The 27,999-nt window shown below is 36.3% G+C and overlaps 3 protein-coding genes across 6 annotated transcripts in view; 1 reads left to right on the top strand and 2 right to left on the bottom strand.

The window, feature by feature from the left end:
* Positions 1-5,870, bottom strand: LOC119074093. 2 transcript variants are annotated; one of them, XM_037180052.1, is made up of 8 exons: positions 5,749-5,870; positions 2,106-2,171; positions 1,936-2,048; positions 1,619-1,768; positions 1,092-1,560; positions 934-1,031; positions 641-799; positions 1-573 (listed from the first exon to the last, which is right to left on the bottom strand). In XM_037180052.1, the coding sequence occupies exons 1-8, from the start codon at positions 5,789-5,791 to the stop codon at positions 496-498; spliced, it is 1,176 nt and encodes a 391-aa protein (XP_037035947.1). In that variant the 5' UTR covers positions 5,792-5,870; the 3' UTR covers positions 1-495. The 2 variants fall into 2 exon arrangements, with proteins under 2 accessions (XP_037035947.1, XP_037035948.1); XM_037180053.1 differs by lacking the exon at positions 5,749-5,870 and adding an exon at positions 5,606-5,746.
* Positions 1-27,999, top strand: part of LOC119074105 — a 220,534-nt gene that overhangs the window by 70,871 nt on the left and 121,664 nt on the right. The window lies entirely within an intron of this gene.
* On the bottom strand, positions 5,813-27,404 carry LOC119074076. 3 transcript variants are annotated; one of them, XM_037180021.1, is made up of 15 exons: positions 27,108-27,404; positions 18,786-18,845; positions 15,600-15,760; positions 15,406-15,537; positions 15,160-15,339; positions 14,930-15,088; positions 14,660-14,850; positions 14,385-14,571; positions 12,649-13,302; positions 12,213-12,407; positions 11,937-12,083; positions 11,716-11,869; positions 8,088-8,245; positions 7,694-7,817; positions 5,813-7,344 (listed from the first exon to the last, which is right to left on the bottom strand). In XM_037180021.1, exons 1-15 carry the CDS (start codon positions 27,166-27,168, stop codon positions 5,999-6,001), a joined length of 3,909 nt encoding a protein of 1,302 aa, XP_037035916.1. In that variant the 5' UTR covers positions 27,169-27,404; the 3' UTR covers positions 5,813-5,998. The 3 variants fall into 3 exon arrangements, with proteins under 3 accessions (XP_037035916.1, XP_037035917.1, XP_037035918.1); XM_037180022.1 differs by lacking the exon at positions 27,108-27,404 and adding an exon at positions 21,827-21,971; XM_037180023.1 differs by having other exon boundaries at positions 7,175-7,325; positions 27,108-27,403.

The following is a 27,999-nucleotide window of genomic DNA, read 5'->3' as shown; positions in this document are numbered from 1 at the left end:
TTCAATTTGCAATTTTAAAAACATTTATTTGACTTTTCAATGAGTACAATTAGTAAATTAGTAAATGAGTCATTCATTTAGTATAATACGATAATTTGAGAGATATAGTAATTTTGCAGTAACATTTTGTTATAGTAGTGTATAATGCCTGTAATCATCCTCTAACTGTAGACGTTGTTCTATTAACTTTTGATTTAGCTAAAAAAAACATTTCTTTACAAAAATTTCTGATATTGTTTTATATGCAAAATTCAATTAGTTTGTTACGAGTTGTCGGATTAACCTTTCATACAGAGCCTAGGCTCATCAGCCGTATAAATTATCGAATCTAATCCTTCATTTAATCTAAGTGATGAAAGGAAACGGATGCAAAATTCTTGATTTTGCGAACATTTTCGTAATATATTAAGATGTCGTCACCAGTGTGCATTGATTTTGTCAGTGTCGTTTAACAGAAGATGACATAGCCGAGACCTCCGTAACTCTGCAGAAAGATTAATTAGCATTGCCACGATTTTGCATTCGTTGTGTTGCATTTGTTGCATCCTCTTCCTCATGCTCTTCTTCTTCCTCCTTTAAAAGAGAGAAAGGAAATGAAAATATTCTTTAAAGTTGGATGAGTGTTTGTGTGATCACTGACCTGCAAACGTAAAATGTCCGCCTTGTTCATAAAGTAGTAACTCGGTTGACGACCCTTCAAATCCTTTAAAACGCGTTTCGCCCCATTTTTTATCAAGATTCGACTCAGTGACTCCACGCTGCTGAGTCCCATTGCATAGTGAAGTGGTGTCCGTTCCAACTAAAATGCAGGAAATACTTCCATTAAAAAAAATCTTTCAGATGGCTTTTCGTCATCAACAACATCAACAAAATTCTCAGCGAAAAAATCTGACCGCGGTGGCCTTTGTAAACAGATTACACAAATCTACTCACATTATCGCCCACTCTTAGTGATTGTTTGCATTTAGAGGATATCAAGTCCACTATTTCTTCGTTCTCCTTTAACACAGCCACATGTGCGGCACATCGTCCTGCGATTTAAAAAAAAATAACGATTTGTCATTCATCACTCCATTGGTCGCACCGCTTACCGAAATAATTTTTCGATTTGGCCAATTTGGCTCCATCCGTATGCGATAGAATGTCGATAACATCGTCCATATTGCCTTCACGAATAGCGCGATGAAGCTTTTCCCGATTCTCCTCAAACTCCTTTACCGATGACAGAAAATTTACAATGTGCTGTTGACCTCTGGTTTCAGCAATTTGTATTATCGAATTGCCATCCTTGTCCGTAATATCGACAATATGATCATATCCTTCCAATACTAAATTCTCAAAAAAATCTAATTCCCCTCGGGCAGCAAATCCTAAAATATAACGATCGATTTCGCGAGCATTATCTGGGTGGCTGGCCTGCAGACTAACATCTCTAGCCGTACGATACAGTTCGTCCCTGAATGTAATGCTGACTTTTGATTCTTCGATCAGTTGAATTAAACCGTTTCGAGCATGCGAACGAGCACTCGCAAAATGCAATAGACTTTGTCCATGTTCGTCCTGATATGATTCAATTGAATGATTGGAAGTCTGACAGTGGATGAATTTGAATGCTTACTCTGTCATCACTGGACGAGGCCAGTTCTGGACCATCTGATGATCCTGGTTCATCCTGATCGGAATTCGCATCGACTAACGACACTTTTCGTTCGGCTTTAACGGGGGACGCAACCTGACTATCCTCAACTATATCGGTTGTGTTAGAACTCTGAAATGTTGAGTGAAATGAAGTAAAGTCAATTCGAAAGTGGAACAAACGCTAGGACGGTAGAACGAGGACATAAATTCTGTTTTATGAATAAATGGAAAGTAGAAGCAACGTGCGGAATAGTATGTACACCGTTTTTATTTACAAATTAATAACTTTGGACTCACCATCGTTCTTTGTTTCGAGAAACCGTTCAAATAATTTGCTAAAAATGCAATCGGATCGGTTGGTCGACTATTCGCTACTTCAGTTAGTCCTTTTATGAGGGGGTCCCCCAATGCTTTTCAATTAATTTTAATTAAACAAGCTGAAAAAATAATTCAGTTATTCAACTTACTGGTTGCTAAATAACGTCCTTCTTCGGTTCGAAATAAGGGGATTTCCACGGGATTGTTTCGCGAGTCTAGAAATTGATTTTCAGTTTAGAGAATGGATGAAATCGGTTCTTCGGTACTTTTATTGTAAATGATTTAGAAACATTACTACTACTATGTACAATGTACATCAAAGAAACTAATAAATCAACTACAAGCATAGACTACACAACTAAAAAAAATAGTCGAAGCAGTTAAATTTGGAATGGAAAATTAATTTGGAAAATCATAAAGAAATGTGAAAAGTTAAATTTAATTAAATCGCTTAACAATTATGTTGGAAAGATTGTATTTCGTTTCGACGACAAAAAATCATAATTATTTCATCAGCGAAAATGATTAGATTTGGTAGCAATGTTCGAAAAGCATGTTAAAAGTCTGTTCGAAGCTGTAAATACTTTCAGGCCATTGGATTGCAATTCCATCAAATTAAGACAACAAAAGTTATTTACACGACAAAGGATAAAAAGTTGAAAAGTCCGATGAATGTAAAGTACCAGGTAAGGTCTGGAGGTCTATCAGTGCGTAGGATATAAGGATGGTCAAAACGGACTCGTTTTCATACTATTTTGACATAAAGAATTGCCCAACAACCACTGTGTGACGCACCACATTTAGTTTTTCTCATCATCTGCCATTTGGTACCGATTAATTTTTGCGTAAAGGAACTTGCGTCACACTGTAAGTGGTTTTTGGGCGATATCAGTTCCTTTGGAAGTCATCTTTTCGATCGAATTTCTATTGAAACATAAAGCCGAATGACACGGTTGGACACTTTCAAACGAGCGATATTTGCTAAGAACCTTGAAAGACGTTTTGGCTAGGAGCTAAAACTCTATAACAATGTCTTTTAAACAAACTTTCTGTCTGCCATATTTTCCGTTGTACGGGTCACATAGCTCAATAGCTTAAAACGCTCATAGCTCCGAAATTATTGACTTTTATGAAAATTCCTTCAAATTAGTTTCTCACGTCTCTGACATAGACTGAAAATTCCATCCAGATCCACCGTGTAATTCAAAAGATTCACCGTAACAAAGTGACAAAGGTTGGTAAAATTCATCAATTTCAAAAGCTATGAAAAACTCTTTCGTCTTCTTACTAAAGTTGAGCCATGATCCTTAGTCCTAATGAAGTTTTTTTTCTTCAATTTTTTTAGTATGCTAGGACCTGCATCACAGCGACTTACTAACGTAGCGTCATGATTTATGCGTTCAAGATAAATCGACCGATTTTGAAGAATCGACCATCCCTTGTACTTTACACCATTGGAAAAGTCCAGTTTTCGTGAGAAGTGAGGGCAAGCCGAGGTCGACAATCACACGAAAATGTGACCTTTCAACTTTTTATCCCGAGTCATGTAATGGATTTTACGTGCTAAGCCGTCAACATGCATGTGTTTTCGACACACGTTTTGCTTGTAAAATACTTTTACTTTACTAGTGAGGTAATGTGGCCTTTCCCTCACTAGTGAAGACCCTTTCCCTCGTTCGTAAAGTAAAACGCCATACTTTACACGTGAAACAATTTGATATCTCGTATCACGATGAGTAAAAGTACCTCGGGCTGAAGCCCTCGGATACGAGATATCAAATTACTTCACTGGTATAGTAATGTAATATTACATTAGTCGAAAAAATAGAGGTAGACTCCGGTGGAAAACTGTATTTTTCATGTTTTAAGGACTGTTTTCGACGCTCTCAGCATGTAAAATCGATTACATGACTAGGGATTAAAATGATAAATCTCGTTTTCGTGTGTTTATTGACCTTGGCTACGGCCCCTCGGATCAACAACATTCACACGAAAACTCTACTTTTCATCCCTAGTTATGTAAATGACTAATGAATATGTGTGTGTTATGTGCATGCATAACCATTGGATGAGGACGCCATCCTAATTCAATGATTATATAAGACTTGATTTCCACTTACAAAAAAAAGCGCTCCGTGTGAGAGACAAAATTAAATTTTTTCAATTTTTGGTTTGTATACATGACAGTTCGTCTCTCACGGGTCACGGCTCTCACACGTAGTACTTTTTGTTGAGTGGAAACCATGCTTAATGCTTAGTTTCCTCTTACGAAAAAAGTACTCCGTGTGAGAGACAAAATTGAATTTTTTCAATTTTTTCTTTGTTTATTTGTCAGCTCGCTCTCTCACGGATCTCTCACGGAGCAGGCATGAGCGCCGACGGAGAAACCTCGGCGGCGGCTAGCTGAAAAAAATTTCTCGGCGGCGGCGAAAAAATCGGCTTGAGCCGGCTTAAAACGGCTCGGCTGGAGGTTCCTTTTAACTTTTTTTCAAAATAAAAACGTTTAGATAAATTCATGGAAAATGAACTAGTAAGCATGAAAATGAAATTGTACGGAAAGCGAAAATGTAGGTAGATTAGGTTGTTCAAAGTGCAAGTGGAACTGGTCTTGTTACAAGCAAGTCTCTAAGTCTAAGGTTCACTAACACGTCAAGTTTTATTGCCTCAAAACTTGAACTAAATGGAAAATCATGCTCCGGTACACTCATTTAACTCATTAAGAAAATGGTTTTCGAGAAGAAATCGAAAGCTCACGAAAATCAAGTAAAAATTGAAAAGAAAAAAAATCGAGAAAATTCGCAAAGATCGATAAAGTTTTCTCAAATTTGTGAATTAACTGATTGTGCGCCTTCGGCTCGTTCCGCAAAGGTCATACTTGCCAAAACAACAAACTTAGAAGCGAGGACGTAATATACCATTCTGGAAAATTCATGAAAATTCAAGAAAATTTTCAAAATTTTCTTAATTTTGAAAAAAAAATCAAAAAGTACTTGAGCTGCTTAGGATCAACAGGAATCTCGGTTTTCAAAATTATTTCACCCATTCACCTTTCGAAATCTTTATTTCACTTTCCAGCCGTTTCAAGCCGGCTTGAGCCGTGTTTTTGGCACCGGCTCGGCTGCGGCGCGGCTTGCTCAAAAATGGCCGGCGGCGGCTTGATCGGCGGCTTATTTTCGGCGGCGCTCATGCCTGTCACGGAGTATACTTTTTGTTGAGTGGAATGGACACTTAAGTCTGAAACTCAATGAATGCTTGAAGCTTAAAAATGAAATTTAGATTTTGGCCTCCAATTTGTACACGTTTTCTAAGTCTACCCATGTTCGAGTAGGTATAAGCCTCGAAATAAGCTTTAAAGCTTCTTTATTTGGTCGTATACATTTGCATACGTGATTGTAATGTCCATTAAGTTTGAAACAAACAAACCAAAAAATTGTTCTGAAGCTTTAAGCTATATAAATAACATATTTAACGTTTCCAACACATGCTTCAATTAAATCAGGAACCAAATTTTGTCTACACTATTGGGTTACCGCATTCAGAACTTAATTATATAATTTACGCTAACCTAATTGTTATGTTAAAAATAAGTTTCAGTAAGTTGATGCAAAAACAAAGAAAACAAAATTCAAATAAAAAATCTTTTACTAACCCGACAAAAACATTTGGATAACTAGCCGTCACACAATTCATTTTTGGCGATGCTACAGAAGGTTAATTTTTCACTACAACAAAAAGGGTGCTAAAAAATCTTTCCAACATCATTGTAACAAAACTTTTTGCTTTTGGAATTTCTTTGCTTCCAGATTATACAAACTTGGTCACTTTTTGCAAACATTTTTTTTTTGTTTTTTTTTTCTCATTTTTTAAATATTTTTGAGTCAGATGATTTCTGTGGTCCAGTGTTTGTGGTAATTGTATTATGTTAACTTACGCGGATGATTCCAGGGATTATTTTTTACGAAAAAAAAAACGTTTAATACTTTATCACGGTGGTGGTTTCAATAATGAAAAAGTTAAACGAAATAAAAATTCAATTCACTTTTCACGCCGACACTAAACTATTCTTTTTCTTCCGAAATATGCTGACCAACATGGCTGCTATCTGCTTAGTATTCACCATCGACAAATCTTTCTCCAATCCGATAATATTCGCAACGGCCGTACAATAGTCTTGGAACAGATGCCATTCAGTCAAACCAATACTTTGCATATTGCACGCCTTAATTTCATTGGTATGCTCCAATGTTATCATATGAATGCTACGAACCGTACAAAGTTGGCGCAAGTTTTCTTTCTCCTTCGCCAGATGCGGCAGATGAAGCGTTAAAGTTATTCGGAGAGATGTGCCTAGGAAGCTAGGCCGTGACGATAAATAGCCGAGAAAGTAACTGTGACGGAAGCGTAATACTTCTTCCAGGTAGGTCATTGCGCGTCCAACTTTCGAATAAGCCAGGCCAATATTAGCCGGTTTATGTGTATCCGTACAACACAACACTCGTAGATGATCTTGAGCATTAATCCATATTGCCATATCACCACGTTGAGTCACGTAAACACCACGGCCGTATGGATAATGCTGTCCATTCAATGCATTCGATTCGGGTAACTGATATGGATCATTGATATCTAGCAGTGCTATTAGAAGGCCATTTGTAGCCAAAACAGTTCGAATTTCCGATTGACTCTCTAGAATTTCGTTCATCGTGTAGTACGTTCCGATTTCAGTCTCACCAATTTCTTTCGTAAATTGAGGCGTAATAATTTTGGATGTGATGATCTGTTCCACATCTTCCAATTGTCCAGCATTTAAATTTAGCGGCAGCTCATACATTTCCAAATTCCGTGAACACTCCACCAATGCATCAGTAATCCAGCGAGATGATTCGTCCAAATTGAAATTTATTTCCCGCATGTCTTCCTTGTTGACAGAGTTACCGTCGTTTGCGAATTCAAAGTAATCGATTTTCGGATGCGGTTTAAAGTCTCCGTTAGCGTCAATGCAATGTATGTCTTTAATCAGCGGAACTAAAAACTCTTGAAACACGACAAACACATCAAAATCCGGTATTACAACACCGGCATTTAAATCCTCGTCCACCTTTCGTTCTTTCTTCTTCATAGCCGGCCAAATAAGATCGAATAAATTGTGGTCCATGCGACTTTGGCGCATTTTTATTTTATCGAAAACACTGCGCTTCAGAAAGCGTGCTAAATACGTTGTAATCGATGTGCGCAATGATGACGCACTGCCCGGAACACTGTTTGAGGGTAATTCTAGAGCGTGCAACGGTTTGCCGGGCGAATGAATTAAGCGAAAGCATCGTTCCAGCGTCGACAGTGTATCAGCATCGTCTAGTGGTCGGCGAGCGCTATGTAAATCGTCGGGAACTAAATAGATTTTATTTTTAAGGGATAACAATTAGGTGGTGCCACAGAAATAAAATTTAGAGTTTGAGTCAAATAAATTTGGAAAAAAAACAGTGCGGTTGTGCTAAATTGAATAAAAGGAATTTTTTCCCCAGTTATCGAATGTTACAAAACTCAATACAATTCGTTTGATTCAACAGCGCACAAATATCTCTAGAATCTTTCAATTTCCTATTAAAATGAGCATGCACGACTGATAAGACAGTTTGAAACGAAAAAAAAACTTCAAATCACTCAAAAATCATAAATTTAATGTTAAAAAGAACAATTGTATGCGCGCGACAGAATAAGCAGAATTCCTTTCTTTTACCTTGATCACTCAGCATATCATCAGCCAACTGTTCTTCAGCGCCAAATCCTTTCAGTATCATGCGATGATTGAGAACACTGCTCGACTGTTCATGATTCGTGTAGAATTCAGCTGAATGTCCCGTCTACGATTGAAGCAGCGAAAAAGAAAAATGGTATAAAGCAAACCCGACAACGTTAACCATCACTTATTCATCATCGACTCGGTGAAATATTAACAAATGGTACACAACAATCGCGTTATCGCTACACCGAGTTAGACTATGAATTTATAATAACTTCAATCGATACGATACACACTCTATTATTTCACTTTCCATTCTTTTGTAATAGTTATGTTAAATACCGATGATGTGCCTACACACAATTTAGGTTATAAATTCAAATCGACCTACTTTGTCCTCGGCTTTCGGATTCGAGCCCAAATGTGATAATAAATTGAAGAAATGGCCATTGTCGTTGATTGTAGCTGCATAATGTAATGCGGTACGACCGTTATCGTCAACTGCAGCCATAGTTTCCGGGAAACGGCCAGCTAAATAACGGATGATCCCTAAAATGGAAATTGAACGGGAAAATGGAAAACAGCGAAATAATGAGAAAGTAAGTATTTTCACATATTCCAGGAGCTTGTGTCACACCGCTCACGGTGAGGCTTAAAAATTTTAAATAAACGTGTAAGTTAACATCCAGGTTTTTTTCATAAGTGAGTTGGGGGAGGGAAGTGCTGTTCAAGTAAACAAGTTTTAGTAAAATCCCCTTAGCTGTTCCTGAGAACCAGCACCAGTGTCAGCCAGGGCTTGTGGAAGAGTGAGGACTTAAGATTTACATTGGAATTGGTAGAGGGGCAAGTTCTAAGATTTACAGTGTAAAAATTATGGCTTTCAATAATTTATTCATTGAGCAATAGTAGCTAAAAGTAAAAATTTCACCATTTTAAAAGACTGATATCTCCTTTGCGAAGCAACCGTGGAAGCCTTTGAATGATGATCCCAGACAAGTTTTGCGAACGCTTTTGAACAACAAAAAAATTATTTTTGAATCGAAGTTTTCTGTGACATTTTCAGAAATTACTCTTTTAGGTTACCCTCGGTGAACTTTGGACGCTTCAATACCTTACTGGTAAGAGTATTTTCCGTTAATGTGGTTGCTTATATGGTAGCCTGGGGTCTCAGCTTGACAACGATACCAAATATGCCATACTTTATGCTTTACAAGAATTATTGATGAAAAAGTTTTGCATTAAGGTCGCTCTACTCGCAAATCTAAAGCTATCTAGGGGAATTACCTATTTTCAAGACGACATTACAAATAAATGTCTTTCTTATATCTATCAAACATTTAAAGTGTTTGTTTTTCTTAAAAATAGATAATTCCTCTAGATAGCTCTAGATTTGCGAGTAGAGCGACCTCGATGCAAATCTTTTTCATCAATAATTCTTGTAAAGTACAAAGTATGGCATATTTGGTATCGTTGTAAAGCTAAGACTCTAAGCTACCATATAAGCAACCACATTGACGGAAAATACTCATACTAGTAAGGTAGTGAAGCGTCTAAAGTTCACCGAGGGTAGCCTAAAAATGGAATTTCTGAAAATGTAACAGAAAACTTTGATTCAAAAATATTTTTGTTGTTGTTCAATAGGGTTTGCAAAACTAGTCTGGGATCACCATTCAAAGGCTTCCTCGGTTGCTTCGCAAAGGAGATATCAGTCTTTTAAAATGGTGAAATTTTTACTTTTAGCTACTATTGCTCAATGAAGAAATTATCGAAAGCCATAATTTTTACACTGTAAGCCTTAGAATTTGTCCCTCTACCGATTCCAATGTAAATCTTAAGTCCTCACTGTCCCACAAGCCCTGGCTGACGCTGGTGCTGGTTCTCAGGAACAGCTAAGGGGTTTTTTCTTAAACTTGTTTACTTGAACAACACTTCCCTCCCCAACTCACTTATGAAAAAAACCTGGATGTTAACTTACTCGTTTATTTAAAATTTTTAAGCCTCACCGTGCGCTCGCTTCGAGTTCTATTGAAAACTTTTTGTTCTACATTGGATAAAGCTATGGAAAATGGAAAAGTGATTTTCCGTCCGGAAATAGTCCTACGAAGCTGGAAAAATTCTATTTGTTCTTAAAAGTATGACTCAATGTTGATATTTCATGGAAGCAAATTTTACTTGTCGAGTGGAAATGGGGTTCCGTGATCAGAGTCTTTCCAAAAAGGGTTCATAATAAAGCTTTAAAAGAAAGCTTCTAACTCGAGTCGGCCAGGAAGAATCCATTCTGGGAACAATGCATCTGAGATAGAGCCTTTGAAAGTCTTGTGTATCCTGGCTGGGATTGTACCACTATCTACATCGATAAAAGGTAGATAGTTGTGATTTGGGATACTTATTCAGGACTTCCCAGTACATGCATTTCAATACTTCTTCCCCTCTACCTCAGTTCTATTTAAGGATTAGAGAAAATTTTGTTTTCAGGAGTAATTGACAATTGACAAATCAAATATATCTCAACGATATAATGAAATTATTGACTACTTTCATTAGCCATTATTCTGGGACTTCACATCTTGCTTGTTCTAGAAACTGGACATTTTTAATGTTTTTTTTACATTTTTTTAGATTGTCTTCTGGACTTATAATTTTCTTGAAGTCATCATGGTCTGACTTCCATAGGTCAGAAAGTTTTCTCCGAGCAAATTTAGTGTTCTCCATTGCAAATTCGTAAGAAACCCGTCCGCAAAAAAGTATTGCTCCAAATTTAGTGCAGAAGAATTAAAAGAGTTCTCCCAAAAAAACAAGTTCCAAAAATGTTCTCCCAGCATTTGGTAGAGTGCTACGCAAGATTTCTGATGCATGCTACCTTCTTCCGTGTTCAAGAACTAAGGAACTATAAGAAATTCAGTTGGGATTTTTGGTTCCCTTGTGGGTTCTAGTTATAATGGAGGTAATATAGGACAGTTCCTAAGAAAAAATGTTTTTCTGTCTAATCGGGCTTCACTTCAAAAGCTTTTATACTTTTTTATAACTAGCATCCAGAAGGGAACCAAAAATCCCAGCAAAATTTATTAAAATTTATAGAAGTTCTAGAACACACTTTCAAGAACAAATAGTTATTTACGTATCTGTTGTGGACGGTATATTTTAGGCAATTTTGCGGATTGTAGCCCAAACGAAGTGATAACAGAAGCGTATACAGGGGCATAAAAAAGATTTTTTTTTTAAAAAGATTCTCTATTTTCAAATTTATTTGAATTTTAAGTTTCTCTTATAAATTGCTTTTCCGGGCAGAAAATTGCTTTTGCATTTTCCAGAAAAAAAAATTAATTTTCCCCTACAAAGTAGAACAAAGCTATTTTCATCAGGATGGTATTCTTTTCGTAATTCAACGCACTTCAAGCAAAAGTGCTATAAATGACAGCTGCCAAATAGAGTACTATTTTGTATGAAATTTTATCCCCACTCTTTTTACAGTGTAAAATTTTGTATGGAGCACTGTCAAGTTTCAGTACCCTATTTAGAGTACCACTTTTGCTTGAAGTGCGTTGCGTAATTTCATTTGTTATATTCGCTACATTCACGGCCGAAAAGCCATAATCTGTTCTTCAGTATAACATTGAGCCAGCTGGTAATATTCTCACAGAACTGCTGTTTCAGGTTTCAAATGATTTTACAAAGGAAAACATCTCAGCAATTATTTATAACGACACAGTATGTAGAGTAGAACAACCTCAGCAGTACAATTACGGAATTACGCCAGTTATCATATCATTCAATTCTTAATGTGACGATTTTTGACACAATAATTGCACTATTGAGTTCATTGTTTAAGTATTTGATTCAGGCAGGGTAATTATCACTGAGAAGTAGGTTTACGTGGAGCTTTAAAAAGAATTGTGGAACAACTAGTCTTTCCATCGGCACATGGCATAGGTTTCAAATCGTGACCTTATATGATCACAGGCTTTTAGTGTTTACGAAAGGTTAACAAACCAAAGGAATGACAATAACTTAAAGCTCACCTGCATGACCAAAAACGGTGGCTACATGTAGAGGAGTGGCACCATTTGGCGATATATCGTCTTTAGCTACAGCAAATTTACGACGATCTAATGCTGATTGCAAATCTCTCAGGCTTCCTTCTCTTGCAGCTAAATGTACTCGCCGAATTTTGTTCTGTGAATTGAAATTGTTTTTATAACTCGAGCGGTTGTCGCAAAAATTGGTTCTTTTAAATGTGTACCATGTATGCCGAAACATTGTCAAGAAATGCTTGGATCTCCGGTGAACTCGAAGTTTGTCCTATTAATTTCAATCCTTTACCGTTTAAAACTAACGCAGCTAATTGTTCCATGTCACCACTGTTGATGATATTTTTGATTAAAGTTTCCTAGGAAAGAAAATTTCCATTTAGACGAAACGTTCACCAACCCTATGTGACTTCGAAAAGCATTTCACTTAAGCACTTCAGAAAAAACAAATTGAATAAAAAGAAATGAATTTCGATACTCGACCATACATCATCATTTTCATTATTTTCATCGGCATCATCGTCATCGTCAATTGGAATTTGTCCTCCTTCGGATTGGACAACTCCATCGTCTGGTTCACCAGTAACCACTCCCTCAATTTGCATTGCTGGACTCGGTGAAATCTCTTTGTCTTCTTCATTATCATCATGATCGCCTTGCACCTCTTTATAGCTTCCATTTTCCTGTAGTAGAGTTTTTATTTACATCGGACGAAAACAGCCATTCACATGGAATTATTGAGTTTTTCTATTCTTCTACACGCTAGTTTCTACACACCGTTTCTTACAATAAGTCTATGGAATTTTTGGTTTTTTAAAATTAAAAGAAAAAAGAAATTCTAAAAAAAGGAAGATCGAAAACACACCAAACAAGCTGACCTTCCGAATCTAAATTGTTTTGTTTCAAATAACCGTAAACTATTACCTCATCGTTAGCGTCCTCTTTCATATCATTAGTCAATGCTTTTATCTCTTCGTTAGCTGATTCTTCATCAATCAGTTCCGGATCGAGTTCATTTTCATTATTATTTTCGTCACTGTTTACAGCTTCCGTCTGTTCCTCCTCCTCCAATTGTACGTCATCTGAGTGTCCCTCCACATGTTCTTCCTCTTCTTCTAATTCTTCTAATTCCGTGTCAGCTGGAAGGGATTCTTTATCAAGCTCATCAGGTTCATCATTTTCAACTTTGTCATCGTCGTTATTTGCGGCCATTGTCTCTTCAGTGTCCTGACCCTCAGGAGGTTCTTTGTCGAGTTCACCAAGTTCATCAGGCTCAATTTTATCGCCATCTTCAATTTCATTTTCGGTCTCTTCATTGTCTTCCTTCAGTGTATCTTGATCTTCCGATTCGAGCGAATACATTTCTTCAGCCTTTTCATTCGGATTGAACGTACGCTGATAAATGAACAGTGCCTCATCATTTCCTTTGGGTTCATCATCTGTCGCATCTTGTTCACCGGTTGATTCGTTAGCATCATTATCATACCCACCATTTACCATGTCATCACCTTCACTAGCCTCTACTGCCGTTTCAGTCGTACTTTGTAAATCTACACCAGTTTCAAGATCTATATCAGTCTGAAAGGCAAACATAATTGTCGACAAAAGAATTTTCAGTGATTGGTTTGGTTTTTCAACGAAAGAAACGATAGACAATTAGACCAAAATAAACGTTACGGAAAATACTTTGATTATTATGGCATTTACGTGGATGAGTAAAAAATAAACAAAATTTTGAGTTGGTGGGATAAATGGGTATAACACGAACATGATTGAAATGTTGTTTGTTCTTTAAACTATTGACTGGATTGGTAAGTGGCTCGCTTAAATTTTGGCCATTTTAATGAGAAATCTCACGACCAAAATATTGAAGAACGAACTACTGATATAAGGTCAGTGTCGTCCACTAGTTCAAAATTCTTTTTTAAAAAATTGAGCCACAAATTGGTCAATCTTTTGATATTTAATGGATTTGATACGATTGCCACTGTTTGAGTGTGAGAAGGAGAAAGTGTGTGAAATGCTTTGTGGCTACAGATGATAAAATAGTATGAAAGAAATGAGAATTCAAAGTGTCCCCCACTGTATCCAGTCTATAGTCTTAATGACGCCAAAAAACATGGTTGAAGAAAATGGATTAATGCATCGAATTTGTATTGAGGGATTGATGCATTAGTCTGTCTACACAATTCAATCAAATCTAAGTTTCTGCCAAGTTCGTTTACAATATTCAGTAATAAATGGAAAATGTTTTCTTTTATCATACTCGAACACATAGTGCGACAAAACGAAACTAAATTATTCAAAGCAGAGAAATAAAATTTTTAAATCGAATATAAACAGCCGACAATTATTATCCAGCCTTCAGGAGATACATGGTCTACAACTACACATCTCTAAATCTAATCACTCAATGACATTATTCTAACATAGACCATACTCAAGCAATTGTGTATTAAGCAAAGCTGCATGTTCCAGATATATTACAGTGAGACATCGTGATGCATCGTGAAAAGTATTACACAAAAATAAATTGTTGCTAAATATTGCAGTGCCAATAATGATCTTATGATTTTGCACAAAAACCAGTGAAAGTGCATGTACTCTAACAACACTCTAACAAACATGAAACATTCATTGGAAATACGTAAAACATTCACCATTCTATTGGGCCCATTCTCATCATTTTGGTCGTCTGGTTCATTGGCATTTGAATCCGGAATGGGTGTGTCTGCTCTAGCCGGTGATGCATTGGAAGGTGTTCGTGCATAGAGTCTTTCATTTACTGGATCAATAGCAACCAGGACTGCTTGCTCCTCTGCGGTTAGTGGTTCCGATATAGTGTCACTGGTGAGATGGAAATTCATTATTTTCGATCTCGTTGTTCGATTGAATCTTGATGATCCAATCGTTGATATTCATAACTTAATCTCACCTATCAAATACAGTACTCTGTTTAGTAATAAAAGACTTTGGGGTTGTGGGTTTCGGTGACGTTGGTGTGAGGTTTCCGTTTCGCAGTTCATCCGTTGACAGATTTCTTTTCATCATTGACATTGGTGGAGGATCATCGCTAAGGATGGTGTAACTTTCGTAGTTTGATTGACTCTTTCTGATAAAATTGTTCTGGATAAAGGGATAGACAAAAGAACAGAAAATTAGCTCCACGGAACATTGTCGTTACAGCATGCGGGTCACATCATACATTTTGATGAGGAAACGATGCGTCTTCCGATAACATATTCCAATCGTATCCAGGCGGCATACCTTGTTGTGGAACTCTTGGTGCTTCGGGTATTACGGTCAACAACGACCGATCTATGTCATTTGGCTTTGCTTTGTAATGAGCTGGGGTTTTCATTTTCTATACATTGATCATATTAAGCGAAACTGAAATCTTTGTTTTAACTGAATAAGCAGCTCGAAGAGTCTTACATAATCCAAAGCTTGCTCGTCGCACCCTGCTTGAACGAGTAGATTATATGATCTTGGATTATTTTTGGCACTGGCTGCCCAATGTAATGGTGTTTTCCCCGTGAAGTCGATTTCAGTGGCCGAGTTTGGTGCTGCATTTAGAAGATATTCAACGATTCGCGCATGAGCTAGGCCAGCAGCCTTTTAAATAATTTTTTTTTGTTATTGAATTTATGTTCCCATCAGAAATGCAATGCTAAAATGAACCTTGTGAAGCGGAGTTAATCCATTTGCATCTTTGGTCGTTAATAACATAACTGGAGCTGGTGGTGAGGTCTTAGCTACTAATGTTTCGATATCATTATCTACTACTGCCGAATGCACGTCTTTGATGATGTTCTAGACATTTGAATTGTATGTCAATGTTTGAATAAATCTTCGTTGCAATTGCACTCTCTCACCATAATAGATGGCACAGCGTCTAAGAATTTCTTAACTTTATTGTTGGAACTAACTTCGGTTCGGAGTCGATTTCCTTGACCTTCCCAAAGCACGCGAGCCAATTTTCCAATATCTTTGTCATGGATCCATATTCGAATGTTTGAAGGTTTTATGATAATGGCTGAATCGTAAAAATAAATAGAAATTGTGGCACTCATTACCAAATAACTTCAACAATAAAATGAACTCGAAAATTAACGAAATAAACATTCCCAGATGATTCATATTTCGTGAGTGCGACCACATCAATTAGACCTAGTTACGGCGGGGTCACTTCAAGGACTTTATTGTTTGAACTTAGTTAATTCAGGTAAATATAAATTCGATAGGGTGCTCTTAGCAACATAGTATTACCTATAGCGTCGACGGTAAATGCACCGGGAATTCCATCGTCAATATTGGGTCACCTGATTAATAATTTATCGAGTGATTAACAGCACTTTCACTTGAGGATTTCGAACGTTTAGTGCCTAAGATCTCAAGGATAATAATGCCATTTCAACAGATTACGCAATCAGGAATTGAGTATCTGAGTCTAATGCGCTGTTTTCAAAAACATCGGAAAATGACACTATCTTCTGACTTGACCAGTCAGCTATTAATCCACCACCGAATGAATGTTTAACTATTTTTATTTTGTTTTAAATTGTGACCTCGGTTTCATTTATAATGTCACATGTGCACGGTACCTTTACCACCAGTCCGATAGTCATTATACGAAAAAAAAACACCAGCCATTTGAAGTAAAGGTGAACAAGACAGGTATCCATTATCCATATGGTAAAATGTACATGAAACAATCGATATCAGGACAATCGATAACATATGGATGCGTGAGGTGAATTGGAAAATAAATTTTCCGAAACGAAACCCCTTTGCATTCGCAGTTCCGTGATTGACAGTTCAAACATAATTTAGAAATTTAAATAATTCAGCGAGACAAATAGAATTTAATCAAAAATTGTGTTCTTATTATAGCGCGCATTCGGTGTGGTGTGGTAAAATTTATCGACATTCAATTCCAAATATAATTTTGCGATGGTGGCTTCAGCATATACTATATCGACTACATCAAATGCTATCAACGTTCCAAGTTTAAATATTTCTGTTTAGATATTACGTGTCCCATCCGAAAGTTGACCATTACATAGCAATTTGGCCTCTGCGAAAATGATCCATTACATGTGCACTAATTTTGGTTAATTTTTTTTTTTTTTTTCCTATGCCGAAGTCAACTTTTGCATGGAGCAGATAGTAACGCAGAATACATTGGATGTGGCTACGTACTTCATGACTTCGGAAACAACTTTGTGATACTCGCAAACTCCCTTGGTTGTTTTTGAGAAACTGTTTTTCGACAAGTGTAGTTGTATTGTAGTTGTTGCTCAAAAACGCACAATCTTCTGTAGCTTATACAAGTGTAACGTACAACACATTTATTGAAAAACAGTTTTCCAGAGCCTAATATTTGGGAATTAATTCTCTAAATTCCCAAAATTCCCTAAAATTCCCAAAAATTCCCTAAATTTCCAAAAATTCCCTAAATTCCCAAAAATTCCCAAAAAACAACAACAAATATTTCAAAACATATTGAAAATATATATTCAGTAAATACATCTTAAGCAGGATATCGCCTAAACTGCAGGTGATAGTGATAGGGGAACAAGCGGTCTCCGATTTTAAGGAGTGATAGCTCGTTAGATTGGTCTTTCAATTCTAGAGAATCGTATCTTTCGTTCAAAGTTGAAAGCATGTAAGAGGGTCCCGAAAACCTTTTCTCGGCAATAACTAAAGAATAATTATTTTAACTTATTGTAATGTTGTACTGATGTCAGCTTTGGAGAGGCATACAAAAATGGAAAAAATAACTAAAAATTGCTCACCCCTGGCTGGTGCGAGTACATCCACGAGAATTATACCCTTCAGAGCCAAGTATTTAGGAAATAATTATCAAAAGTTCACTAAAATTACAAAAAAAATTCCCAAATATTTTTCTTTGCTTGTTCATAGTTTTTAAAGGTTTTTGAACTTTTCCTGATGTTTTACGAGCATTTGAGAGGAATATACACATGGATAAATTGTTGCCTACATTTCGGGGAAAAATAATTATTATTTTGATGATAATTTTGGACTAGGATTCTTTTTAGAAAACGTACGACCATCGTTTGGTGTTAAAATGTGTTAGCTTTCAGCAAAAATATAAATGTTTTCGGTGATGCAATCTACCTCCGAGAAAACTTAAAATATGTGTAAATTTTCGTGACTGGGACTGAGAGACATTAAAATTTTTACTAAAAGCTAGCACATTTTAACACCAAACGATGGTCGTTCGTTTTCTAAAAAGAATCCTAGTCCAAAATTATCATTAAAATAATTATAGCTTTGTCCCAAAATGTAGGCAGCAATTTAGCCATGTGCAGATTCTTTCAATTATAAAACTGCAAAAAAAAAGAAATTTTGGAATTTTTTGGGAATTTTAGGGGATTTTTGGGAATTAATTCCCAAAATTCCCAAAAATTCACTAAATTCTCTAAAATTCCCAAAAATTCCCTAAAATTCCCAAAAATTCCCTAAATTCACAAAAATTCCCAAAAATTCCCAAAAACGATTCCCAAATATTAGGCTCTGGTTTTCGAGGCAAATTTCTCAAAAACATCCAAGGAAGTTTGCGACTATCACAAAATTTTTACCTCATTCATGTAATGAATTACTTTCGCAGCGTGCACTCTGTAACCTATCACCGAATAGGGGTGGTCGGAGCGACGTAATTTAGCGGTACAGACATAATTAGAATTTTACACGCTTCTCGCTTCGCCGTAAAATGCGTTTTGCATTTTGATATGGATCTGCCGGATCTCGATGACTGACTCACTTCGATCCGAGACACCACGCTTTTCAGTTCTAGCAGCATAAAATGAAGAAGTTAAGAGTTCAAAGGTCCTCATTTCGATTTTAATTGAAAATTTTCCGATTTTTCATTTTGCAACGTTCGACAGAAAACAATTCCGTCGACACGAAGATCATTCGTGCGATCGATTTTTATTGTTACGGTCGTCCTGTTGTCTGTCTCTTGTAAATTGGATTATCGAAAATGAATTACGCTTTCGAATAAATAATTCAGTTTACCATTACAATGTTACACTCACCATCTTTCGGTGTGCCACTATCCAGTGTCTTTTGTTGTCTAAGCTGATTCATTGTAAGCACTGATAGAAAAGAAGAATTTTTTTTTTCATTATTATTACAGCTAACCTTTTGACCTATAACGAAGAGGGTGTTTGATACTCAATTCATTGAAAAATTTGACCCAGTTAAGTTCGACACCTACAATATAATCCAACAAACGAAAGGGAAAAAAAAGATGGAAAAACAATGTAGAAAATGTATAGGCAATAGGCACACAGAAATGCATTGGCAATTCATCAATAAAAGTGAGTCACGGTGTAATTCCTATTGAATCGAATTCATAGAAAATTCAAAAGATATACTTCGGTGTTCGGTGTTCCATTTCGTTTTATGTGCTTTGAACATTAACCGAATATTTAGGATAATACTTAAAGCGTGGCATTCTATTTGTTCAAGAGTAGTATTCGTCTACCAACGTACACCATTAAGTATGTCCTTCGTCTTTTCCATGCTATAATTTTATGTATATAGTTGTGAGTAGTCAATGATTGTCGTTCATCATTATGGGAAATGTCGCAGTTGGTCAGTGTAGTGTCTTATTGATGTGGATGGGTGACTTCAAACTCAGTTTTTTAAGCAACAGTTACTCTCGTCGAAACTCTTAGCTCTGCACTGAGCACGTAGATTGGGATTCGATTTCTGTTTTATGCTCGAAACTTTACTGTTTTATAAATTAAAAATGACAACGGAAAATTGTTCAATAAAAGTTAAACAGAAGTCACATTGTGCTTCAGAGGTTCCATTCACAAAAACACATTTCAGAATTCGGTTCCAAAATTATCTTCATTATTTCACTACTAATTGGACGATAAAAATGGAAATTTCAAAAAATTATAATTAAGAATCTAATAATAGGATCAATTGCTTTATGTGATTGTTGTACATTTTTCGATTCAAGTACACGTTTGTATGTAGAATGTAGGACACTAGCCCATATACAATAGTATTTTACATGACTATAGAGATAAAAAGATGAAAAGTAGAGCTTTCGTGTGCATTTTGTTGATCCGAGGCGAAGCCGAGGTCAATAAACACACGAAAACGAGACTTTTTATTTTTTTTATCCCGAGTTACGTAATGGATTTCACATGCTGAAAGCGTCGAAAGAAGTGCTTGAAACATGAAAAGTACGGTTTTCGACGCATGTAGCATGTAAATGTATTATGCTTGAGCAACAGAAAATTGTTTAATGGAAATTGAAGTGTATCGATGATTGTTCGAATAAAGTATTGCATCGGCCCCATTAGATTACCTGCAAAAGCCTATATTTTCACCAGAATCCCTCTTGAAACGAAAAATATGTTAGCTTTTAGGAAATAAAATACGAATCGCACAAATGTAGGCTACAATTTGAGTTAAGAACCTACACGCCTGCTGACTTTGATAGCAATGTAATGCTGAAAACAGACGATGCATTGAGAATCGGGTTCGATCAAATTTTTCGTTTTTCTAAAGTTACTTTTGACGCTTAACGAAGTTAAACCAATGAAACATTTGAACGAAACAGATTCTCAATGCGCCGTCTGTTTTCAGCATAAACTTAACGATAAATTTCTTTTGCTTTCAGGTCTTTTCGTAATGTCATAAAATATCAAACTTGCATTCAGGTGCGTGCGTACAGCAATTGTTTTTCGTTAAGTGAAAACTGTCAAAGTTCACTATCCATCTATCTCCTCCAGCCATGTCTGTAATATTGGTGGCCTTGTTAAAGCTGTCAAAAATTCCGTACTAAATGTTGACGAATAACTTCTGTACGTGTCGTACTGCTAAATTTTATCTATTGAAATGAAACAGTCAAGGGACCTGCTGGTAGCAGAAATGCAAGTTTCGAGGCAAGTTTGTCATTTTTTGATATTGAGAAAAGAGCTGAAAGCAATAGATCAGTGTCAAATAACTGTTCTTCTCTCAAAATAGTGTCAAATGAGTTGTCAATTTCACAAAGCTAACCTCAAACAATGACAGCTACATATAAATTTTTGTAACATTGTGGTTAGCTTTGTGAAAATGACAGCTCATTTGATATCTCAAACGACATTGACAATGATCTATAGTATTTTACATGACTAGGGATAAAAAGTAGAGTTTTCGTGTGAATTTTGTTGATACCAGGAAAACCCAGTTCAATAACCACACGAAAACGACACTTTTCATTTTATCCCGAGTTATGTGATGGACTTTACATGCTGAGGGCTTCGAAAGAAGTGCTTGAAACATGAAAAGTACTGTTGTCGACGCATGTAGCATGTAAAAGAAATTTTTCGTTAACTTTAAATTGCTATTTAAATCAAGAGTTACTCTTAAACCGATCACAAGCTAGAAAACGTGTAGCGGGTGATTCACAAAGTTTTCTAAAAAAAGGTTCAAAAGGTTCGAACCGACGAAAATATTTTTTGTTTTCTGTCGTTTTGACCATTTTTATGGCAAATGTTTTGAGAGATGACTGTGAACATATCGTCACATGAGCTACTACATTCGTTCCAAGTAATTAATTACCTTTGTATTAACAACGTAAGGACATCGAGCAGTCAAATAGAAATTTCATAAATCGCGGAACGCACTTCAAGCATGAGTGGTACTCTAAAATATGGTACTGAGCCTAGACAGTGGATCAAACAACTGTAAAAAGTCATTTCATACAAAATAGTACTCTATTTGGTATAGCTGTCGACTATGATCACTTTTGCTTTAAGTGCGTCGAACAGCTACGTGACATACTAATAAGACCCCGTCATGAAGGCTACCACTGAATAACAGACCTGCACACCCGTTACAAAGTAAATTAAAATATCAGAATTCGATTCGTCCAGGCCGATTCCATTGCACTGGCTAAAGGAATGCTTATTCATGAATTGCATGAAATTAATAATTTAAATATTAATTGTCTATTTTAACTACATGTACTATATGTTCTATTTGTGCTTGTTTGAGTCATAAATGAAACATGCAATTAAAGTGAAATTGATGGCTATTTAAATCCTTTTTTTTCAAACATTTTTTTCACCTTCACTTTGCTCTGCACTCATTGCATTCAAAACGCGCGGTTAACTAGTTTCAATTTTCTTTGATTGTTGCAGCAAACTTTTTTTTTTCGAAACTTAATTATTCAATTGCTCTGTTACACATTTTTCAACTAAACTTTGTGTTATTATTATATCAGTCACAGTCACAGAGAACGGACGTGTTTATGCGTTGCTCTCTAAAAGTGTTTCTTTTGTGTGGCTGTGTGTGAATTCATTTTCGATTTTGTCTAATTTCTGTGCCAACTTTTACGGCTTTGGTGTTTTTATTTTGCTGTAATGGTTAAATGGTGAAATTATTTTAAAGGTTTTATTAACGAAATCAAAGTGTTGTTCTCGTAGGTCATTTTCTCTTTGATCAATAAAGTTGTTCTCGCCTCATTGTGCGATATCAACAATTGTGTTATTTCCTTTGTTATTTAACATGTGCTTCGTGGCGTCGGTGTACGGATTAACAATCGACTCTACCAGAAGCTAATGCTAAATTACGTGCTCGATTAATGTACGAAAATGACACATTGCCGTATGGCATCTGGCAGTCAATTTTAGTGCAGGTAAGGTACAAACGCCTCGGGTTCTCATTTGACACCCCAAAACCACATAGCAAATTTTTACAAATTTGCTGTGGTACAATCCCAAGATACAGAAACTATCTTGTACTCCAAAATGACCGCGAGGTTTAACAGATCTTTTGATTGATACGTTGTATGGATGTCAAGGGATATGACGAAATACGAATCATTCAAACGCTACAACCTGCAACGCCAGAACGAGTTCAGTCACATGGTGGCATGGCGATTTATACGAAGAGGCAACTCATGGCCTATGGTGATTAGACACTTGCTATTACCTAAAACTAATAGCCGTAACCGTAACAAAGTCGGAAATATCAAAAAACCCAACATTCGCTTTCTCCATAAAAGAAACCATATCGACATAACGTCAATAGTAGAAAGAGCTACAACATGACAATGTTGATAGCGCCATCTTTGGGAAAATGTACAGGTCAATTAGTGATGGTTGTGGTATTCGCATACCACCCACGGCTTGGAGAATTCACAACGTATGGGACGTTAACACACGGTCGATTTGTGAACAATCTAAGTCGGGAGAGATATGATGTAAAATCACAGTCCATATGATCAAGAGACTTGTACAATAGCACAACAGGCCCATCTGAGGCTTAGGTGCTGGGCTTACACCCTCCCATCTAATCTAATCTAATCTAAACTTTGTGTTCAACTAATTTTCTTTCTGTATTATCCAAAACAACAAGTTATGACAATCGACAATTTTCATTGATGGTCAAACACAGACTAGAACACTTGCTTGTAGTTTTTCCGATAGACAATAAATTCGTTCGCCGTGTAAACTTGAATTTTTCCAATACTTTTCCTTTGACGTTGTGAAACGCTCGATGTGTATTATGCTCTATTATAGATAAAGTATTAATGTGTGTACACCGTACACATAAAAATTATAGACTGATATGATCATAATGTCCTTTTTGGAATCATTCGGTAAAAAAGGAGTCATTCCGGTTGTGGTTGTATTGTATATACCTTTATGGCATCGATGTTAATGTTATTATATGCAGGATTTTTAACGAAGCATTATATTACCAATGGAATGTAAAGGGTTTATTAGTTATTAAAACCACATTTTTGTTCGGAGATACTGAAATGCCGGTAAATTATTGGAAAGTTTGCGCAAATGATCTGATCAGTAAGTATCGATGAATTTGGATTTTGATAAGTACGGTTTATCGGTTCGAATCATTTGCACAAACTTTCGATTGTATCATCGGTAACGCAACCGTGAGTGATTATGTGGTTAACTAAACATAACCTCGTTCACATGCACATTAAAATTCATAAATAAGTAAGTGGAGGATTTTCATTGAAATTGGTGCCACGTAAGTACAATAATTGCGATTTTAAGTTAACCCGGCCCATTTGAATGAGATTTGTTTTACTAAACGTTACACAAAATGTGGTTGAAAATTTGACTCGTTCACTGATTACTCCAATTCCAAACCACCCTATCACTTTATCCATAAATAATTAATTAATATTGAACGACCAAATCCGACGTAAAATGGATGGTGGTGTACTAACACTAGTTTACATTTACTGTACATAATGTAATTTAAGTACATAATGGGACTAAAGTAATGAACCCAAATTTACGTTGATGTCCAAACACTAAGAAATGTGTTGTTTCCGGTAGTGATAGTAAAAAGACTATGACTATGACATGACATTAACACTGATATAGTCGCATCATTATGTATTCGTTTTATTACACGTCGTTGGCTGTTGTGATAGCCCAAAGGTAAATGGAACTGACTGGAACTTAAAGATGTCCAGCGATTTTTGAATTATGCTCAACAGCGTTGATTAGATTTATAAATTTATAAAAATAGCTGCATATCAGATATCGTGCGGAGCAAACCATTGTATAGGGAGGACTCTAATTCCTTACAGAGTTTGAATTTCTATTTTATTGTCGTCTGAGTGTAGGTATATTAAAAACAACACAAATATGTTCGTAACTCACAAGGATTCACAACATGACAGTCCTTTCTCTTGACGATTAGCAACGGCCAAGTAAATTGTACCTTTGAAAATATTGTTACTCTCTTGCACTAATAGGGAACGTCAGATTGTTCGAACAGAAACGGAATGAATGAATGAATGAATGAATGAACCGCCAAAAAACTGGCTGAACAAAATGTTTACAATATTTACAACTAAGTAACAGCGCTATTGAATTACTTCTTAAAAAATTCAAAATCAAAAATACAAAATACAAAACTGATTGGCATTTCAACGCTTTAAAAACTCACGAGCAACAATGCCCTCGGGCCACAATTCACTGTCAACTACAGAGTCAAATATGTCAGAATTCACAGTGATCTTAAATGATACAAAGCTAACGAAGTTCATATTTTCATAGGGCGAAACCAATATCTTGCATGACACATCTTCAGCCGACGTTATTACATTCTTCCGTAACAAATAGCTGACAATTTGCGATTCAGTAGTAGACGGATCAAATTGGGATAAATAAGCAACCTTATGTGTTTCTGTTGCCGGCGTAAAGGTACGTTGAGACCGAATCGAATCATTTTGCGGTTGAATTGTTGAGTCTTTGACTTCAGCGGGCATCGGTTTTGCAATGGACGATTTAGTTACCACCTCGGCAAAAGAACTAGAATTAGACGTCGGGTTTTCGATATCCGGTGGTACCTTGAGAGTTTCTTTGACATCTGCGGAGTCATTGCGATGCTTGGGTTGAGCGACATCTGATCGATTTATTGAAGGCGTAATCAGTTGATTCGATCCATGTGCACCAGGTGATTTGACTATACAATTTTCGAGTTGCGTTTCGTTTACTGATGGGGTTATTGAATTATCGACGTTTCTAATGACAAGTTTGTCGTTTGTCGTTCGGCGATCGGTTTACCAAAAACACTGAACTATTCTTCGGTTTTGGATTAGACAACGGATTTCGATTACGCTTACGTTTGGCAGGAATAAGCGAATGTTGGGCGTACTATGGCGATGAGGTTCGATTAACAGCGGTCGAATTGAAATTATTGAATCGATAAGATGAAACGTCGGACGAGCGTGTTTGAATGATGCAGTCATCACATAACCATTGAAGATTCGGCATTTCTCTATAGCACAACAGTGCATTTTTACTGAAGTTGACACATTCGGCATGAAAAGATTGGCGACAAATCCCATCGCAAATAATTTTATTTGGATTGTCATTTCGGAAACAGCCGTCGCACACCATACAATTATTCATTTTCTCGATTTGAGGCCAATTACTTGGATGTAATGTAAACAATAAAGCCTTGAATTACGATGATGATGAACGATGGCAATACACACACACAGTCATATTTTTTTCAGCAGCACCAAAGCAATGAAACTTTTGTTTTCGATAATTTTTGACACTTAATTGATACGAAAACAATTAGAAAACATTAGAAACACTTTCTATCGAAATTTAAAAACCAAAAGACATCAACAAACGAGCGCAAAACAGTCGAATTAAAGCAAAAACTTGAGCACGAAAAAAACGTGTGTCAACTACATGACGCCAATCTACTAATAACAGTCCTTTCTCTTGACGATTAGCAACGGCCAAGTAAATTGTACCTTTGAAAATATTGTTACTCTCTTGCACTAATAGGGAACGTCAGATTGTTCGAACAGAAACGGAATGTCCAACACAAACGGAAACGCAAACGATTTTTTGCTCTGTAGCTCTGTCACAAAAAAATCTTTTTCTTCCTGTAGTACCAAAACCGTCACATTCACTCACCAAATTTAGTACCGAAAGAGCAACATTCTCCCCTACTATTTTCTCTCAATTTTCATTCCCGCTTATGTCATTTTCGATCCTATCTTTATTCTTTCCCAAATGTGTCAAGTTGTTGTATGTACGCGAATGTAATGTTTTTAGTGTTTTGTGACAATGCATTCATAAGGATTGCTTTCAGCATTCATACGGACTGCTTTCGGCATTCATTCGGATGTCTTTCGGCATTCCTACAGATTGCTTATTTTTCGACATTCGTGAGAATACATGCACACGGAACGGACTTCTTTAGGCATTCATACGGATTACTTTCGGCATTAATATGGAATGCTTTTGCACCGGTATGTTGTTCAGTTTTGTTGCTATGTTTTGTTCGGAATGTGACTTTGGTACTCCAGGAAGAAAAATAGTATACAAACCACGGATCAAAAAGGTGTGTTTTAGACCACGGTGGTGAAAACGCCCTTAGTCTCCGCTCCGCTTCGCGTCGCTCCATCCCTGGACGTGTTCACCACCTGGGTCTAAAACACACCTTTTTGATCCTTGGTATGTAACATACTATTGTGTTTCCGTTTGTGTTGGACGTTCCGTTTCTGTTCGAACGATCTGTCGTTCCCTAATAACTGTTGGATACAGCAAGAAGGTACGCTGGTAACTATTACAATCTAGCAGCTGTTATTTATTACGTAAATATCTTAATATTGGTAATTCAAGTGGAATGAAAATTGGATTGTGACTTCTAATTTCTCTTCTCCTGGAAGTCGACACATAACTATCGAAGATCGCGAGACTCTCAAGAAATGTTTGTTGCTGAAAAAAATGGTTTATTTACGGTTTACTACTGTTTGTATAATAAGCTACCTCAACTTGATATTTAGTCAAGTCAGAAATATAATTTATGTTTACTTATCAGTTAAATTGAATTCTTACCTTTTGGTGGCGATGAATGAAAATACAATCCATGGACTTTTCTGCGTCGTTTCGGCGGCATATTTCTTGTTTATATCATCGTTCGTTGTTCGTCTTATCGACAGGGATTGCTATGACCATTTGGATTCCACTAAATTTCCAATAAAACTTGTTTTTCACACCAACATTATTTATGTTCCAACACATTTACTCGAAGACATGGGGAATATTTGCTAAGGCAAATTTATGGTTATGGAAAGTCATGTTTGTAACTTTTACATATATGCACGATGTTTAGTTTATAATGTCTAATCTAGAAAATCATCAATGTCATTGCCTCTCCAACTTTAATTGCTGTTTGATTTTAGACGATATCGGTTTAAATCTGGATTGTGTTTATGTATACAAATCAAGCTTTTTTTAAAGAGTAGAATCGGAAAGGTTTTTAAAAGCTCTATTGTTTTATGCTCTGAACATTACTGATTGACACATGAGAAAATATCTCAGATTTCATTTCCACTTACATAAAAAGCACTCCGTTTTGCTTCCGTTTAGCAAAGCCTTTTTTCTATTGTTTAAAGAGCAAACGGAGAGAAAACGGAAGGCATTTTTCTTAAGTGGAAATCAAGACTAAATGACTAAATGAAGCGACACGATTTTATCCAGTGATTTTTCTCTTACAGCCTGGGACAGTTGAAAAAGTGCATTTTTATTCTATACGTGTCTCATCGATTTCAGCTGTTTCGCCATTGTAATTTATATTGTTAAAACAGCTGAAATCGATAAACACGAAAATCATAAAAATTCACTTTTTTGACTGTCCTTGGCTGTAATGGAAAGTTTCTATTTAAAAGTACAATAGCTCATCGACTCTGTAAAATTCCGTCTAAAAATAGAAAATTTCACCCAATAT

Source organism: Bradysia coprophila, unplaced genomic scaffold (genome assembly GCF_014529535.1).
Source record: "Bradysia coprophila strain Holo2 unplaced genomic scaffold, BU_Bcop_v1 contig_138, whole genome shotgun sequence".
Lineage (NCBI taxonomy): Eukaryota > Metazoa > Arthropoda > Insecta > Diptera > Sciaridae > Bradysia > Bradysia coprophila.
Note: the sequence above shows the minus strand (reverse complement) of the source record. Positions and strands in the feature narration are given on the sequence as shown.

What these genes read in the sequence shown, in the direction of transcription:
- LOC119074093 (XM_037180052.1), bottom strand. Translation starts at nt 5,791, where the DNA reads ATGTTTGCAAAAAGTGACCAAGTTTGTATAATCTGGAAGCAAA. An exon ending in TTGTATAATCTGGAAGCAAA is followed by an intron (nt 2,172 to 5,748) that starts GAAATTCCAAAA and finishes ATCAATTTCTAG; the next exon opens with ACTCGCGAAACAATCCCGTG. An exon ending in CACTAAGAGTGGGCGATAAT is followed by an intron (nt 800 to 933) that starts GTGAGTAGATTT and finishes CCTGCATTTTAG; the next exon opens with TTGGAACGGACACCACTTCA.
- LOC119074076 (XM_037180021.1), bottom strand. Translation starts at nt 27,168, where the DNA reads ATGCCGCCGAAACGACGCAGAAAAGTCCATGGATTGTATTTTCATTCA. An exon ending in GATTAACTCCGCTTCACAAG is followed by an intron (nt 15,340 to 15,405) that starts GTTCATTTTAGC and finishes ATTATTTAAAAG; the next exon opens with GCTGCTGGCCTAGCTCATGC. An exon ending in AAAATAATGAAAATGATGAT is followed by an intron (nt 12,084 to 12,212) that starts GTATGGTCGAGT and finishes TTTCTTTCCTAG; the next exon opens with GAAACTTTAATCAAAAATAT.